Source organism: Solea solea, chromosome 17 (genome assembly GCF_958295425.1).
Source record: "Solea solea chromosome 17, fSolSol10.1, whole genome shotgun sequence".
Taxonomy (NCBI): Eukaryota; Metazoa; Chordata; class Actinopteri; order Pleuronectiformes; family Soleidae; genus Solea; species Solea solea.
This window is the reverse complement of record NC_081150.1, coordinates 16,931,754-16,948,556: the sequence shown is the minus strand read 5'-3', so window position 1 is coordinate 16,948,556 and position 16,803 is coordinate 16,931,754. Positions and strand designations below refer to the sequence as shown.

Sequence of the window (16,803 nt, the reverse complement as noted above, 5' to 3'; positions counted from 1 at the left end):
CATTTTAAATCCTTGACAAACCAAGAGATACTTATTTGACCGTCTGAAGGTGCTTAAATTTCATTACTGTAGATCAGTCATTCCCTGAAATTTTTTTTGATGTCACGGAATGAATTTGAAGACGTTTTTACAGCCTTTTTCTTAAAAGGTCTATATCTTAAATTCTCTGGTTGAATTGTTCAAAATAATATTAGGTGTTTCGGAAATAGCAGTAATGATATATCATGCACCAATTTGCTCTTGTCACGATTTATACTGTGAACTGGGTTGCAGTAGTTTGTCGTCTTTCTTAAGTGGGTCTTCATGTTGAAAGTTAAGGAAACATTCATCTAAATAATGACACAGTTTTCCATATAACTGTTGAGCTTATTGAGCTCCTTAAATGTTAGATATCAAAATAAATTGACATAAATAACACATTATTAAACACATGTGATGTGTTTTTCTCAGGGTATGCTGACCCTCTTGTCCAAATGCATCGATCGTATGAACCTGTACAACAGTGCTGCCCACTTTGGAGAGGTGGCTGGGGAGGAGGCTGGAGCTGCGTGGAAGGACATTCTCAACCTCCTCTACGAGCTCTTAGGTAAGTGAGCCTGAGCGATGGATCACATGAAATATCCTCATCGTCTCTCAGCGCTGTCAGCTGTCGACCTCAGACAGATACGCAGTATTAATCCTCCCCCGACGTCTTCTCTCAGTCCTCCTTCTCTCCTTTACACTTCACAGTTCTTGCCTCGTCTTATCAGACATGATTTTCCTCTCCTGTGTACTTTCCCTCCTCTCCACAGCTAGTGACAGTCTTTACATTAATGTGACATACATCAACATGCCCATTTCATTCTTATGAACACGTCACAGGCGTTTGTAAAGAATTTAAAGTAATGTGTTCACTTGGACTCAACAATGAGCAGATTACAATATAGTCAATAATATAGGTGAAGGTCACTTTGACTTGGCTCATTACTATGTGTGATATTATACGTTTAGCTAATCTTATCTTATTTTAGCTTAGTTTATATTACCCAAGTTTAGTTCCTTAGTGTATTGAGCTGAGCTTAGCTTATTTTTTATCTCAATAGCTTATCTCAAAAACCTCTTTTACCTAAGCTTAGCTTCTTACTGTATTGTAACTGTGCTTGTTTATCTTATCTTAGCTGAGATTAGTTTATTGTAGCACAATGGTTTATCTCTAAAACATGTTTTTGGTGTCTGAGATTTTTCATTGCATTTTAGTTTAGCTAATCTTAGCTTATTTTTAATTTTATTTTTTTAGCTTAGTTTATTTTACCCAAGTTTAGTTTTTGTGTATTTTAGCTGTTCTAATTTAGTTGAGCTGAGCTTAGCTTATTTTAGCTCTAAAGCCTATCTCAAAAACCAAATTTTTGGGGGGTCTTAGATTTCTTTTTAACGAAGCTTAGCTTCTTACTGTATTTTAGCTGCTCTTGTTTAGCTTAGCTGAGCTGAGTTTAGTTTATTTTAGCTCAAAAGCCTATCTCAAAAACACATTTTTGGTGTCTTAGATTTCTTAAATGATTGTTAATAAAAAATGACTGAGGTCCCAAAGATTAACACAATTTTAATGACTGACGTGGAGACCTCACACTTTGCTGAAAACAACGTATCTGGAACAAACATTACTTTCCACAATGGATTACATTTGGTGATTAAAGGGCTGTACATTATCTGCAAGAACAGACAAATTCGTACTCTCTCCCAGGGCTGCGAGAAAAGAACATTATTAATTTTCTGCAGCTTGTTCTTGAGTGAGTGTAGTTAGTGTGGAAATGTTGACATTCCCTATGAGGACTAGTTTCCCAGAAGTTCTGCACTTGAGTTTCTCATGAAGTATGAAATGTCCTGGCCAGAATTAACTTTGTTCTTGTTCCTGCCACCTCGAGATAAAGAACACATTTCTCTGTTCTTGCGGAGTATGTACAGGCCTTTACAGTCAAAGGTCTAGATCAGTGTGACTGCACAATTTATTTTCCGAATCTTATGGAACACCATAACTCAGGAACAGAAGGGGAGATTGTGATGATATTTCCTGTAAATTGACAGGAGGTGGTATAGTAGTTTGGAGAGGGGAACAAAGATACATCACCTCTTATATTCTTGTACTTTCTGCTCTGCCTTCACTCTGGGTTACATCGCTCTTTGAGTGAAATGTGTACACGTTGCAAAGCAGAGGCAGCAGATTATTTGAGGAAACGCTGGCGTCATTCACAAAATGCCAGCCATCACAGGTGGTGGCATTATCGCCTCCTCCTCCCAAGGCTGTGTGGAGTCATGAATACTTAGGCTTCGACCCTGAAAACTTCTGCTTTGGACAAACTTTTTCTCAGGGAGTTTATTATGCTGTCGCTGGAGAGCTCCCATCAACAGCTTTCCCTCCTCAGCTCACCTTGACTGCCCTTTTATTCATCATTATCTCCCCCAGCATGTTCTCCCGCATGAACACACGTACGCTCAAAGCCCACAAATACACTCTTTTCCCATGAAGAGGTCACCGCCGCGCATGCAGAGGCAGTGTGGTGTAAGCCAGTGTCGGGTAATGAATTGTGCTGCGTTCTTGTTCGTCCTGCTCTCCTCTGTGCCCTGTAATGAATCTGTTTTATTGACGAGTACAACAGTTATTTATTGTAAGTCTATCCATCTGGACTATCCAGAGGGCTAACTAGACTGTTTAAAGCTGGAATAGACAACTTTTTTGTCTTCAACTTATCTTTATGATCATGTGGTGTAAAAAAAAGAAAGACACCACATGAATATTGATGTGATATAAACCTTGCAACTGGGATCACATAGAGACAACTTACGACCTACCTATTGTGTTTTTCATGCTGTTAAGACACAAAACAAACGTCTGCCCCGAGGAAAAGTACCTATGTCTTTATCTGCAACGTTTTACTGCTGCAGCTTTGCAACAGGCACCAAACAGAAAGCACAAGGGACACAAAAGTTGTCTTTTGCACCTTTACTGATGAGAACATAGACTAAAAATTATTCGAAAATGACATTTTGATCCTCCAGAGAACATTATCATCCCTTTTCAACACCTGTGAAGCTGCTAGCAGATTACATCTGCTGTTTTAATACACTGAAAAAAGAAAAATGGTTGACACAATGGTAACACCCATATTAGGTTCCTTCAAAATAAAGTTAACCAGTTGTATGAAGTCAACTTGCTTACTTAAGTTGGAACTAAGTCATATATATATATTTATATATGTATATATATATATGTGTATATATATAAGTACTGCCAATTCAACCATTTTCTTTATTCAGTGTACACTGATATATGCTTTGATTTTATTCATAATTATTTACATTTTGAATGGTTTTACAGCTGTATGGTATTAAACATAGCAACCATGGATAGATGTGGGGTGCTGTTATAATTTGTTGTCATTATAGCCTTTACTAAACCAGGGACGCCTTGAGATTAAAAATCTATTTGCATAAAACAGGCAGCAGTGCATTTAGCATTTAGGTCTCAGGTCTTTAGAACCTGTAAACACACCTAACAGTGACATAACAACATCCTGTAGTTTACCTGTGCATCACTGCAGGAGGCTAAAATTAAATTTTATATGATTTGATTCAATTCAACTTTTTTATAAGCATCCTTTGGAATTTAATGTGTGCTAATGAACATCATTTACAGGCTGACATGATTCTCCTCTCCTGGAATGTAATTCACAGCACTCATCTTGCGATGCCGCTCTTCTCATATCTTCATATTCAGCTCCCCAGAAAGGGAGGAATGAAAGGAGATTAGACAGCATCTGTATTCCTTAGGCACAAAGTGCTGTTAAGTTGTTCCTTGGGCATTATCCATCTAATGTCCCTGAATTCTAATGGGGGAAAAAATTGGACGGTTAAGAAATACGGATTCAGTGAAAGTGAAGCACAATTTCACTTTTAAAGAGCAAAGAGCTCCTGACTTCAAAGATGTACGCATGTATTGTCTATCAGAAAGACTTCATTATCGCATGTGTGATTCCCAAGATTCGATGAATTTTAATATCCACCTGCAGACTGAAACTGTCAGAGCGCAGATTTCTGTTCACAGGGATCCGGTGGAGTATTTGTCATAAAATATTTAACTATAGCTGCCATTTATCCAGCTGCCTGAATCTAATTTTACACATTTAACTGTGTCTCTTTTTTTTTTTTTCTTTACTTTTTATCAGCCTCACTGATTCGTGGGAACAGGAACAACTGCACCCAGTTTTCCTGTAACTTGGACTGGTTGGTCAGCAAACTGGAGAGACTGGAATCTTCATCAGGTATCGTTTAAAAAAACACACATTAGCCTCACATATCAGATAATGATTGTGATGGTAACAAATGTTTTGCTGTGACCTTTCAGGGATCCTGGAAGTCCTCCACTGTATCTTGGTTGAAAGCCCAGAGGCTCTGAACATCATCCAGAGAGGTCACATTAAATCCATCATCTCTTTGCTCTACAAGAACGGACGCAACCACAAGGTGGGCAGAAATTACAGCTTTATGTCTTTAGACTTAAATGGTTATTAACTTCCTGACGCGAGTACTTAATACTCCATGTATAGCTATGATACTTTGATCCTGTCTGATGATTTTAATTTGTTAAATTTGCTGTAGGCAGGAATGCTAGAAAAGTAGTTTAGTGTTAAGTTTCATGGGCAGGACATTAAAACACTGATGTTTTGAGATCACCGCTCTCTGTCAGAAGCTCCTGGTAATATTTCCATCTCTTAAATTCCCTATTGAGTTAAAATGGGTTTTATTGCAGTTATTGTCCAACTCTTTTTTAAATGATTCCGTTATAGGAGCACATCGCTTTCTCTGAACTGTCCTGTGATTGATCACAGCATCCCATAACAGGCCAGATTTACGTTATTTAGTGATTTTGTGTTGTTCTCTTTCCCATAACACCTGATTTACATTATTGTGAAAGGTTATTTTGGAAATATTGATCACTAATAACCCCCAAACTACTCATTCAAAGTAACTCAACAACTCTGACCTGTGTATGTTAATGTCTTCATTCTTAAACTGTTTTAATTAAAAGTTTGCTTCTTATTCATGTCTTGTCTTTATTATAAATTCAACTGCAGTCCCGGCAGACAAAACAGACTTTAACTGTAAAGCCTGCATTGGCAGACATTAGACTTTATCTGAGCCTCCAAATCCCCTTTTCTCTCTCTCTCCACTGGGAGACAACAAAACTAAACCCAACACACTCTCATATTAAAACCTGAGAGAGAGAATTTACTCGTCTGGTACGTAAAAAAAAACATTGTTTAACGAGCGTAATCTCTTAAAACACGGTTGTGATTGAGTCTCCATATTAAATGACTTATGTTTCTTGATTTGTGTTTTAAATGCAGCAGTTAATGTCACACACACTCGTCGTGTTTACTCTGTAAATTGTAGCAGGCATGAAAGGGCATCCTCGTAAACAACAGTTGTTGATCATGAGTGGCAGGTGGGAGTGTCCGGCTCTGTTGACATGAGAAGTTAAGTTCTATCAAGCGCTGCAGCAGAGGAACTGCATGAGAGGCTATTACTGTGAAAATAAAGGTTAAAATGAAGAAGCTAATCTTGTCCTTTTCTTCTTCTTCTTTCAGATTCTGGATGTGTTGTGTTCCCTCTGCGTCTGCAATGGTGTGGCAGTGAGAGCCAATCAGAATCTGATCTGTGACAACCTTCTTCCCAAGAGGGACCTGCTGCTCCAGACTCGACTGGTTAACGATGTTCAGAGGTAAAGAATGAGAAACACAGGCTGCGTATTCATTCATTTAGAACATGTAACTTTGGAAAACACATCTTTAATGGTTTTAACCCATCAGAAAGACGTTTTTAATGGGATAATGAGGGTAAATGTACAGTAGATCCTCATTTTGGAGCTAAAAAAAACCCCCATATGGTACCTCTTTAGATTCTCCACAACATACATTCACATCTTTCTCATCCTCTGTTTTCACCTCCAGCATGAGACCAAATATCTTCCTGGGCATGGCTGAAGGTTCTGCGCAGTATAAGAAGTGGTATTTCGAGCTGGTGATCGACCAGGTGGACCACTTTGTAACAGGAGAGCCCACACACCTGAGGGTGGGCTGGGCCAACACTAAAGGCTACGCTCCGTACCCTGGTGGAGGAGAGGGATGGGGAGGCAACGGCGTCGGGGACGACCTGTACTCGTACAGCTTTGATGGACTTCACCTGTGGTCAGGTGGGTAACGTAGCTTGAAGGTCTTGTGTGAAAGAATAAGTGACAACTATTGATGAGACCCCCGATTATGACAAATGGGCACCACTCATCCCTCTCATTCCTGAGCGAGTCAGGAAACTACAGTGACCATCATGTACCAGAAAGTGTGTTGTTTTTTTTGTTTTAACAGGAAGGTTTAGGCCCTTCCCTAAAGTACACACACAAAAAACATAATGGATGAGGAACTTCAGAAATGACTGTACTTCAGTTGGTAACATGCAAATTAATGAAGTTTGTATAAAAGTTATATGAAATTGTCTTCATTTAACTTGCTAACTTTAATGTTAAGTAGCTTAAATATTATTTTCCTTCTTTTAGTATATAAAAGGCTTTTTCTAAGACTTCGAAAACATGTCATTGTCATTGTTTGCCTTCCTGGGGATTGTAATGGTTAGTGATTGAGGCAATTAAAATCTGTTGGTTTTTTTCAGCAGGTTTTATGGTTTAATTAGTGGAAACCTAAAGTGAGTAAATTTAGAAGAATATTTCATTATTTAACAAGAGAATTTAGTGTTTTGTTTTTGCTTTTTTTCCTCCGATTTTAAACAGGCAGGGCTTTGTTAGAGAGAGAGGTGATATCTCATTGCCTGGCGTCAGTCCCAGTTTAGCAACACTTGAATGAAAATGTCATGTGTAATGATGTAGCAGCAGCAGCAGTCAGCCCACTCCCACACACATCCGATGAAACAAATTCAATAAAGTTTTCTACCCTAGTATTTGTCAGAGAAAAAGTTACTTGTTTGACAGTTTTGTGTGAAATTTTTCCTTTTTATATAACATAAACTCCGATAAAACCCCTGTGTGCTGCTTTGTATCACTGCAGTGACATAATTCAAAGTTACAAATTGTGTCCAATTCAAAAAGAATAAGGTTTTACTATCTCTGAAGGACCTTTTCCACTCTATAATTTGTCTGTTTTCATTTTCCATGTAATAAAAGCCGCAGCAGCCACAGTGACGGCAATTAAAAATTCTAACGACTTGACGTCTGAATAGTTTCCTCCTCCTTCCATCATCTTTTCACTCCACACCTTCACTCCTATCATTGATTCCAGACTGTATGTTTTTTTTGGCTGCACAGGAGGAAATAAATTGGTCACGAGTGTGAATGTAGTCAGTTAACTGTCAACTCGGCGCTTTAGGACTCTGCTCTCACCTTAAATATAGAACAGATTTCAACTCTTACCCCCTATTTCTCAGAGAGACCCATCACCTCCACTCAGCCATTTCATCTCTGGTTTAAAGCACTCCTCTGCTCCACTTTTTCCTCCTTGCCCGTCATCCTGTCCCACATTTTTGAATGACTTTGCTGAACCTGCCATCCATCTCTGTTTCCCTCTAGGCCGAATCCCGAGGGCCGTGGCCTCCATTAACCAGCACCTGCTGAACTCGGATGACGTGGTCAGCTGCTGCCTGGACTTGGGCGCCCCCAGCATGTCCTTCAGGATCAACGGGCAGCCTGTCCAGGGCATGTTTGAGGATTTTAATACAGATGGGTTATTCTTCCCCGCCGTCAGCTTCTCTGCAGGTGTCAAGTAAGTCTCTATGTGTAGATACAGTAGAGATAGAGAAGATTTCCCCCAGACTTTCTTGTTTTGCTGTTAACCTTTGGATATTTGGCAGTGATGTTCTAAAGCTGCAGTGCGTATTTTTGTTGACTTATGTTGCCTCTAATTATTATTTGTTTGCTGCGTCCTTCACCTGAAAATTGGCTCTAACAAGCAGTACTGTTAGACCTGACTGAGGGAGCGTTTGTGTATACAACAGTAGAGCAGGGGTGGGTGGGGTTTTTTGAGCAGTAGAATTCAGTTTGTAGGCACTTGTTTGTGTTTTCACTCTTACTCCAACCTGTCTTTATGAGCACAATGTTGCCGGGTGACAGCACTGTAGATAGAGTTGGGTCATTTGTTTACATTTAAAAGTTGTGCCCTACAGATTTAAACTAAAAGATTACAGAACATAACAGAGTGTCAGTCAGCGAGGCAAAAAAAAACTACCCCTCATGAAAACTATTTTCAGAAATCTTTACTCCCAAAGCTCCTCCTATCATATTATATCTTTCATCAGATTAAGGTTATGCAGGGTTTAAGTTCAGAAATGATTTCGAGACAGGATGATTTATGTCGGCATGAGACGGTAGATAATCCCTGGCTTCAGCTGGCTTTACTCTAACACTGGTATTGTATAACTACAGAGGTGAGGAGTGCTGTCAGATTAAATTGTATTCAAGTTGAAAGTAAAGTGCTGCTAGAAAAAGTAAAGTGAAAAGGGAACATGAAGAATAAAGTAAAATATCCACAGTGAAGTTTAAAATAAGATTAGAATTATGTGTTGTATAACTTCTCATCTCAGGGTCCGTTTCCTCTTGGGCGGACGCCATGGAGATTTTAAGTTCCTGCCTCCGGCTGGTTACTCTCCGTGTTACGAGGCGTTGCTGCCCAAGGAGAAGATGCGCATAGAGGCTGTGAAGGAGTACAAGAGAGACCATGACGGGGTTCGTGATCTGCTGGGAACCACCCAGTTCCTCTCCCAGGCTTCCTTCATCCCCACTCCTGTAGACACCACCCAGGTGAGGATGGAGCCATCGGCGTTAATGTAGACCGCCAATCAATTCAATCAGGATTCATATTGGAAAACAACCAAGGAAACTTGGCTCACTGGCAAATGTTATCATCCAATTCTAACGTCTGTTTCTCCTCTCACTCTGCAGATTGTTCTTCCTCCTCACCTGGACAACGTCCGCGACAAGCTGGCAGAAAACATTCACGAACTGTGGGGGATGAACAAGATTGAACTGGGCTGGACCTATGGCAAGGTAAAGCTCATGTCCATCGTCACTTCCTGTACATTTAGAAAGCATGAGTGAGTTGAGCTCCAGCCTACTCTATTTAAATACACATTAAAAGAGTCCTTATAAACCATGTGACCAGAGTCGAGCAAATTTTACTTCAGTAATTTAACTTCAATAACAATTAAGTGAAATTAGCCTGGTATTTTATCGCTTTCTATACAGACAAAAACATGCAGTCTATTTAGAAAACATCAGTGAGGTTAGCTACAGTACAAACACTGGGTTCGGGACCCACAGATTTTAATGGGTCCCCAAACAAGTTTGCAGACTTTTCCAACATTTCAGATAAGATTAATTTTTAACTCCTTTACATAACATTTAAATAATTTATCAAACCTGTCTTGGAAATTATTCGTTTATCAATCAAAACCATATTTGGTATGGCTGTAATGAATCGCTACATTATGCTCAAACTTGCTTTCGTCATGATTTATATTGTGATTTGGGTCACAATAGTTTTCATCTTTTCATCATATGGGAAACACTGTGTGATAACAGCCCTTTGACATTTTAGAGTCCATTTAAACTGTATGACGATATTCAAGCTCATTTTCTGTTTCACTTCAGTAACAATGAAGTAAAATTAGCCTGCATTTACATTACAAATCTTAAAGGTGCTTATCAGCTTGTGCTTGTTTTCACCTGGATACACAAAGCCACAAAGCAGTGCTTCGTGCACCAAGCACAACTTGCTCAGAAAAGTTTTTGTTCTGCAAATTGTATTTTTAAAATTGCACATTGAGTTTTGCATTATTATTCTTATTATACATTCATATAATTGCTCTCCTTTTAATGGAGGTAAATATTTCAAGCAAATAACTAGAAAACGAAAAGAAGAGAACTAAATTGATGTTTAATGAAACACAGAAAATATTCAGTGGGGTTGTTTGCCACTGTTTAATGTAGCTGGTGCAGTTTCTTAGATAAAAAAAGGGAGGAAGGTAATGCAGTTGGAGGGATTTTGTCCATTATAAAGGTTCACTTTTTTATTGTTGTTCCCCCACTCTGTGAAGGACATAGTCAATGCGCTGTCAGTGATATAAATTGGACACCACCTTGAGTCGTCCCCCCTCTCCACATACTGTACTGTGAAAAAGCTATTTTTGTTTTAGTGGACACTCAGACATGTAGTTAATTGTAACGATGTCCAGTGCAAGATATTTAAATTCCTCCTGTCTGCACTGCCTCGCAACATTTCCACTGTTGGTCCCTCCTTCTGTTCACTGCAGAGCAGACTGACTGTTAAAAGTCTGATCACACACACTCACTCACACCGCCTCGTTTTTACCCTCGTGCTTATCACAGCAGCATCTCCCCACTGAGGTGGTTGCCACCGCAGCCGTTAAACAGGCCTTAACGAGTGTCCCATCAATGCTGCACAAGTCGGAGGGGGAAGGGTAGCCCGGGTCATATAGTTTATTAAGCACAACATTTAAGTCCATTTAGGTTCATTTTGCTGTAACAAGCCTCTGTGGGCCTTAAGTGTCATTGATACAGAAGGGACAGACTGGATGATCATTAACGTGGATTTTTCTTTTAACTGTGTCTTTGGTCTTTTTGTTTTGCTCACTCCTTTTGTGCAGCCAACTTCTATGCCACCTTTTTCCCAACAGTAGATCATGTTTTTATCAGAGCAGGAGTTGCTGGCAGTGTGTCTGGATGCAGCAGTAGATTTCTCTGTTGGCTCTCTTAAAGACGGCGCTGAGCTGAGCCGAGCCTTCTGCCACTGCCACACTCTTTTCTCTGGGCTGATAAAAACACACCTGACACCTCAATTTCCAGAATATCAAGCTACACTTTGTCATAATTATCACCCTTTTTGTGGTTTAACCTTTAAAATCTACCGTGTGTAAGAAATGGTGATACTGCCAAATAGAGAGAAATTCTCCAATCCACCTGGAGATTGCAAGAAAGGGGGAGGAACTACAAGTGGGTGGGACTATAGGCAAGTTGCACAGAACCACACAAGAAGTGAGAAGAATATAATAATAGAAAGGATCAGTGTCACATTTTTTTCTCAAAAGGTTTGACTTTTTTTCACTTGACTGGCCCCAAACTGACCAAACTGGACACTCACTGATATAGAAGGCTTATTCCAATGATAGAAAACGCCCACATTTTTATTTTAAAGGGATTATACATATATACAAATGCACTTATGGGTAGTCCATTACATTTCTGCCAGAAAACCCTCCTAAATGTTACACACTGTAACTTTAAATTTATGAAGGTTATGAGGTCAGTGTAATGAGTTGAAGCATAATGCTAATGACACCCGACTGCTTTCTCTCCAGGTTCGTGATGACAACAAGAGGCAGCACCCTTGCCTTGTGGATTTCGCCAAGCTGCCTGAAACTGAGAGGAACTACAACCTGCAGATGTCCAGTGAAACACTAAAGTAAGGACACACACTTTTACACTGTTACATAATCCAATTTACCTTAGTGGAATTCATGGAATCACAGCTGCTCCCTGGTGACTGCTGCGCCAGAGCAGATTAAAGCTAAGATTAAAGAAGCAGAGCTTGTGGGCGCTTGCAGCTTCTGAGCAACGTCAGTTATTGATTTTTTTTTATTATTTTTTTTTTAAAGACATTTTTGGTCCAACGTTTATTAGATTCAGCTACTGAATCATCTCACTGTGAAAACATTTAAAGAAACCAGTTGTTATAGGGAATCAGTTATGGATTAGAAGAAATCTAGACTGCAGTAGTATAGATACAACACACATCTGTGTGTGTGTGTGTATATATATGTATATATATATATATATATATATATATATATATATATATATATATATATATATATATATATATATATATATGTGTATATATATATATATATCAAAATAAGACACAAAATATCCTTAGGACACAAAATCAACAAGGCACACCAAGGTAGAAAATATCAGTGACAGTGCAAATTTAACATCCACAAGAAGGTGGGCATATTAAACATATCTCTCACCCACATTTTCACCTTTTAATGACATATTATTATACACACTGTTTTGTCCTCAGAGGCCATTAATTGATACAACAACTGCTAATGTAACTGTGTCACTTGACTGAGATTAACTGTCGTCTAATAAGTGGTGTAAAATGTTATAGTCTAACAAAAGTGTTGTAAAGTGAGTTGTTTTCTGTTTTCTGTCCTCAGGACCCTGTTGGCACTGGGATGCCACGTTGCACAGGTCAATGTTCACGCTGAGGATGATCTGAAGAAAATCAAGCTACCCAAAGAGTAAACTTCTTTTTTTTAATTATCATTATTATTACCATAAGGATTTTGCTTTTAGTAGGATACTGTATAATTTCTTAGATGTCAGTGATGCAAAGACCAATAAATATGATCCTAGGGCTGCACGATATGGGAATTATGGGACTTTTTTGAAATATAATTTAGTTGATTCCATGTATTTTTTATATTAAATCTATAACTTTAGTGTATTTCAATGCAACCCCCTTTAAAACCAGGAAAAATCTAAGTCAATATCTTGTCTCATATATCATTTATCTTATAGATAAAATATGGATATATTACCCACTATTATGATGCAGCCTACAGAATATTCTTTAAGTGACCAATGCTGCTCTTCCCCCTTCATCTTTTTCAAATTGTTTGCCATATCTAGCTATATGATGTCTAATGGATATAAGCCTGCGCCACTGGACCTCTCTGAAGTGAAACTGAGCCCAGGTCAGGAGGTTCTAGTTGATAAACTGGCTGAGAATGCACACAACGTGTGGGCCAAGGACAGAATTAAACAAGGATGGACCTATGGCATCCAGCAGGTAAAGTTATTGTTTTATCTCGTCATGCAAAGTTGTAGCTTCACCTTTTATTTGTCTGAAAGTGTATTTTTATTTGTATTTGTCAAAATGTTCAGGATTTAAAGAACAGAAGAAATCCTCGCCTGGTGCCGTATGCTTTACTGGACGAGCGCACAAAGAAGTCCAACAGAGACAGTCTGAGAGAGGCCATACGGACAGTGGTTGGATATGGATATGACATCGACCCCCCGGACCAGGAGGGTGAGACTCTGCTGAAAATTAATTTATTTTGTCTTCACATCCAAACCATCATGAAAAGAGTTCACACAATGCTGATGTAGCCCATCAGCTCCATACACACTCTCTCTGTATTTCTCTGTATAGCAGCTCTTGTGTTGCCCGGCAATATTCCTGCTTTCCACACAGGAAGTGTCTGTTTGTTTGTTTGTTTGTTTGTTTGTTTGTTTGTTTGTTTATTCATTCATTTATTCATTCGTTCATTCATTTATTTATTTATTAATTAAACGTCAAGATGGATGGATAGATTCAATAGTATGACGTGATAACCATTCTTTGTCCCCACCCACCCTGGCACTGTCACTATATACACACAAATGCTCCCTCAGTCAGGTCTGACAGAGTCAATATTCAGCGTTCAAGTCATGTTGCGTCATTTTTGTTCACAAAGACCAAACAGAGGCTGGATAAAAACAACAACAATCACAACAATGTTATGACTGTCACTTTAAATTAAAAAGAGAGATTGTTGTCGATTATAAAACATTAAATCCCAACATTTTAAAGAATCCTCATTGTCATTTCTAAAACGTGATACATGACTGTAATTACTTAAAGGACAATAGTTCACACACAACACACATCCTGTACAAACTATTTAAAAAGCGTAAGTAAAAAAAACAAAAAAAACAAGGTGCATTAAAACAGCTTTATTTAACATTATTATGGCATTTCTCCTTATCTTTGCTCTTGGTCTCTGTTTAGCCTAATAACAGTGTTGGAAATAGCAGCACATGTGTACTGTACTGTAATGTAATGTACTGTGATCACAGTAAAGTATTGTTTTTTTTTATGTCTCCTTCTGTCCCTAGTCTTGCACACGGACAACGATCACAGCGTCGAGACCATTCGCTTCTTCCGCGTGGAGCAGACGTATGCGGTGAAAACTGGGAAGTGGTACTTTGAGTTTGAGATCCTGAGTGGAGGTGACATGAGGGTGGGCTGGGCCAGACCGGGCTGCAGACCGGATCTGGAACTGGGAGAGGACGACCAAGCCTTTGTTTTTGATGGATACAGGGTAAAAAAAAATGAGACTAAAAATTTATATTTTTTTGCACCAAAAACAATACGGGTATTCAACTCTTTTTTTATTTCATTTCATAAGGGCCGACGTCTGCATGCAGGCAGCCGCTACTTTGGACATCCCTGGAAAAAGGGGGACGTGGTCGGCTGCATGATCGACATGGAGGACAAGTCGATGATCTTCACCCTGAACGGAGAACTCCTCATCACCAGCAAGGGCTCTGAGCTTTGTTTCACTGACTTTGAAGCGGAAGACGGTGAGAGCTGAACTTCTGTGTTAATCCATTCATGTGTTTCTTTGTTGCATTTCCTCCACAAACTACTCCCCATCTGGGTTTTTTACATGAGGTGAGGTGAGAAAGACACTGTAAACAATGCAAATGCTGTTGCAAATCAATGAAGTCTGTGTTGTGGCTTTTGCCTGTTACTTTGTTAATGAACCATCCCTCAGAGAAGGGGGAAGGACACTCGCATAGGAATAAAGTGAAGCCATTAAAATGAATTATTCTCTGGGCTGTGATGTTGGTTTTATGTGTGACGGGTTCAAATCACATTAGAATAGCAGCTTTTTTTAAATAGCAGAAATGTTGTCAAACAATGTTCAGGAAGAAATATGTCAATGTGGAACTCTCTCTACTATTTTTAAACAATGCACATCCCTGCCTTTGTTTAAATCATGTTTTATTTAAGCACTTTGTAACATTATTAGGAAAAGAGCTACTGTATATAAATAAAGTTTGTCAGTCGAAACTTGTTTGACCACCCTCATCAAGCCCTGTCCCTGACTTCCTGCAGGTTTCATCCCTGTGTGCAGTCTGGGGATGTCTCAGATCGGCCGCATGAACCTGGGCAAGGACGCCAGGACGTTCAAGTACTACACCATGTACGGACTCCAGGAAGGCTTTGAGCCGTTCGCCGTCAACATGAAGAGAGACATCACCAAGTGGTTCAGCAAGCGCCTGCCCACCTTTGTCAACGTACCCAAGGATCACATGCATGTTGAGGTAAGAAAAAAAAAACATTGAGCATCTGCTGGAATCTGGTCTAGTTATTGAGATGTAAACTTTTTCTTGGTTCAGTTCAGATTTCACCTTAAGTACATGCTTTACCTATATTTCCTGTATCTACCAATCTCTGAGCTGTTAAGTGAAGATAAAGAATGACACTGTTAGGAGTTACTGTAGGTTGCAGAACATGGAAACAGAAAAATGGTTGGACAAAAATTCAAATTGGCAATACATAAATTAAGTTCATACAAACTGAAATAAAGTTATATGAGCAAATGTAGTAAAAATTAGTAACTGTCTCATACTCTCAAGGAAATCTCTTGAACTGGAATAGTGACTAGTCAGAATTAAGAGGTAAAAATCTCAAACTTTAATCATGGATAGCCATAATTCACTTTGTGTGCATATCTACAATTGAATGATAGATATCTTAATGACAAAAAAAACAATTGTGGATTATATCTAGAATGACATTGTAGCTACCTGAAATGTTCATTGTGACCAAAAAAAAGATTTAAGTTATGATATATTTTAAAAAGATTCACATTAGCTATTAAATTTTAAAACAGACATAATTGAAAATCATGCAAATTCCACTAAGCCAGAGGCCCCGCGAGGCCTCCTGTAATTCAGTTTAAAAATGTATGTTATAGCTCTCAGACTATATCAATCAATGTTTATTTAATAACATATTCAATAACACTAGTATGGCTTGGTGCCAGCTTAATCTTAAGCACTGGCTACATATCCATAATGACCATCGATGGTGGACATGTTGGTGTTCCGTATTGATTCTCCCCTCCCGACTGATGCGACCTTTCAGGTGACGAGGATCGATGGCACGGTGGACAGTCCTCCCTGCCTCAAGGTCACCCACAAGACGTTTGGCACACAGAACAGCAACAGCGACATGGTCTTCTGTCGACTGAGCATGCCTGTGGAGTTCTACTCTGCGGACAAGTTACTGGACGAATCGCTGAAACTCAGGTGAGACATCAGCGCTGTGTCTTAAAACATATCATCATCTCAAAGCAGCAGTGGAACTCTTTTGTTTTTGAGTAACAGCTGTTCTCGTTGCTGTGTCAGATTTAAGCTGCACTCGTTTGGTCCGTCTGGGAGCTGCATTATGATGATTTGTTCTCCCAGGATGTGTTGCTTCTAACACCTGCTGCTGCTTTTATTTTTGCAGCCACGCCCCGAAAGAAGACGGAACAGTCGACTACGCAAGCATCACGCAGTACTACCACTCAGTGAGAGTGTTTGCCGGACAGGACCCTGCTTTAGTGTGGGTGGGCTGGGTCACGCCGGACTATCACTACTACAGCAAGAACTTCAGCATCAGCAAGACGCAGACAGTCACCGTCACCCTGGGAGACGAGAGGGGCCGAGTCCATGAGAGGCAAGTTTCCTGATTTGTGTTGATTCTTTCTTAAAGGCACAGTGTATACTTTTAGGCCACGTGCAGACAGAAACAGCACGAAACTGCATTGTTTCAGGAAATATCTCCGTCCACACAGAACCCCCTAAAACGACTCAAAACGCTGTAGTAAATATGCCAGGACTGTAAGTTGCGCTGTAACGCTGCA

The 16,803-nt window shown here is 39.4% G+C and overlaps 1 protein-coding gene across 4 annotated transcripts in view; it reads left to right on the top strand.

The window, feature by feature from the left end:
* Positions 1–16,803, top strand: part of ryr3 (ryanodine receptor 3) — a 132,262-nt gene that overhangs the window by 45,320 nt on the left and 70,139 nt on the right. For all 4 annotated transcript variants that reach the window (XM_058612944.1, XM_058612942.1, XM_058612943.1 and 1 more), the window contains 17 exons: positions 451–586; positions 4,200–4,295; positions 4,379–4,497; positions 5,622–5,755; positions 5,985–6,226; positions 7,607–7,799; positions 8,617–8,833; positions 8,975–9,079; positions 11,410–11,513; positions 12,277–12,360; positions 12,752–12,911; positions 13,007–13,151; positions 14,000–14,205; positions 14,293–14,467; positions 15,006–15,214; positions 16,041–16,204; positions 16,407–16,616. In XM_058612944.1, the coding sequence (XP_058468927.1) occupies positions 451–586; positions 4,200–4,295; positions 4,379–4,497; positions 5,622–5,755; positions 5,985–6,226; positions 7,607–7,799; positions 8,617–8,833; positions 8,975–9,079; positions 11,410–11,513; positions 12,277–12,360; positions 12,752–12,911; positions 13,007–13,151; positions 14,000–14,205; positions 14,293–14,467; positions 15,006–15,214; positions 16,041–16,204; positions 16,407–16,616 (2,699 nt within the window). The remainder of the gene's footprint in view (positions 1–450; positions 587–4,199; positions 4,296–4,378; positions 4,498–5,621; positions 5,756–5,984; positions 6,227–7,606; positions 7,800–8,616; positions 8,834–8,974; positions 9,080–11,409; positions 11,514–12,276; positions 12,361–12,751; positions 12,912–13,006; positions 13,152–13,999; positions 14,206–14,292; positions 14,468–15,005; positions 15,215–16,040; positions 16,205–16,406; positions 16,617–16,803) is intronic.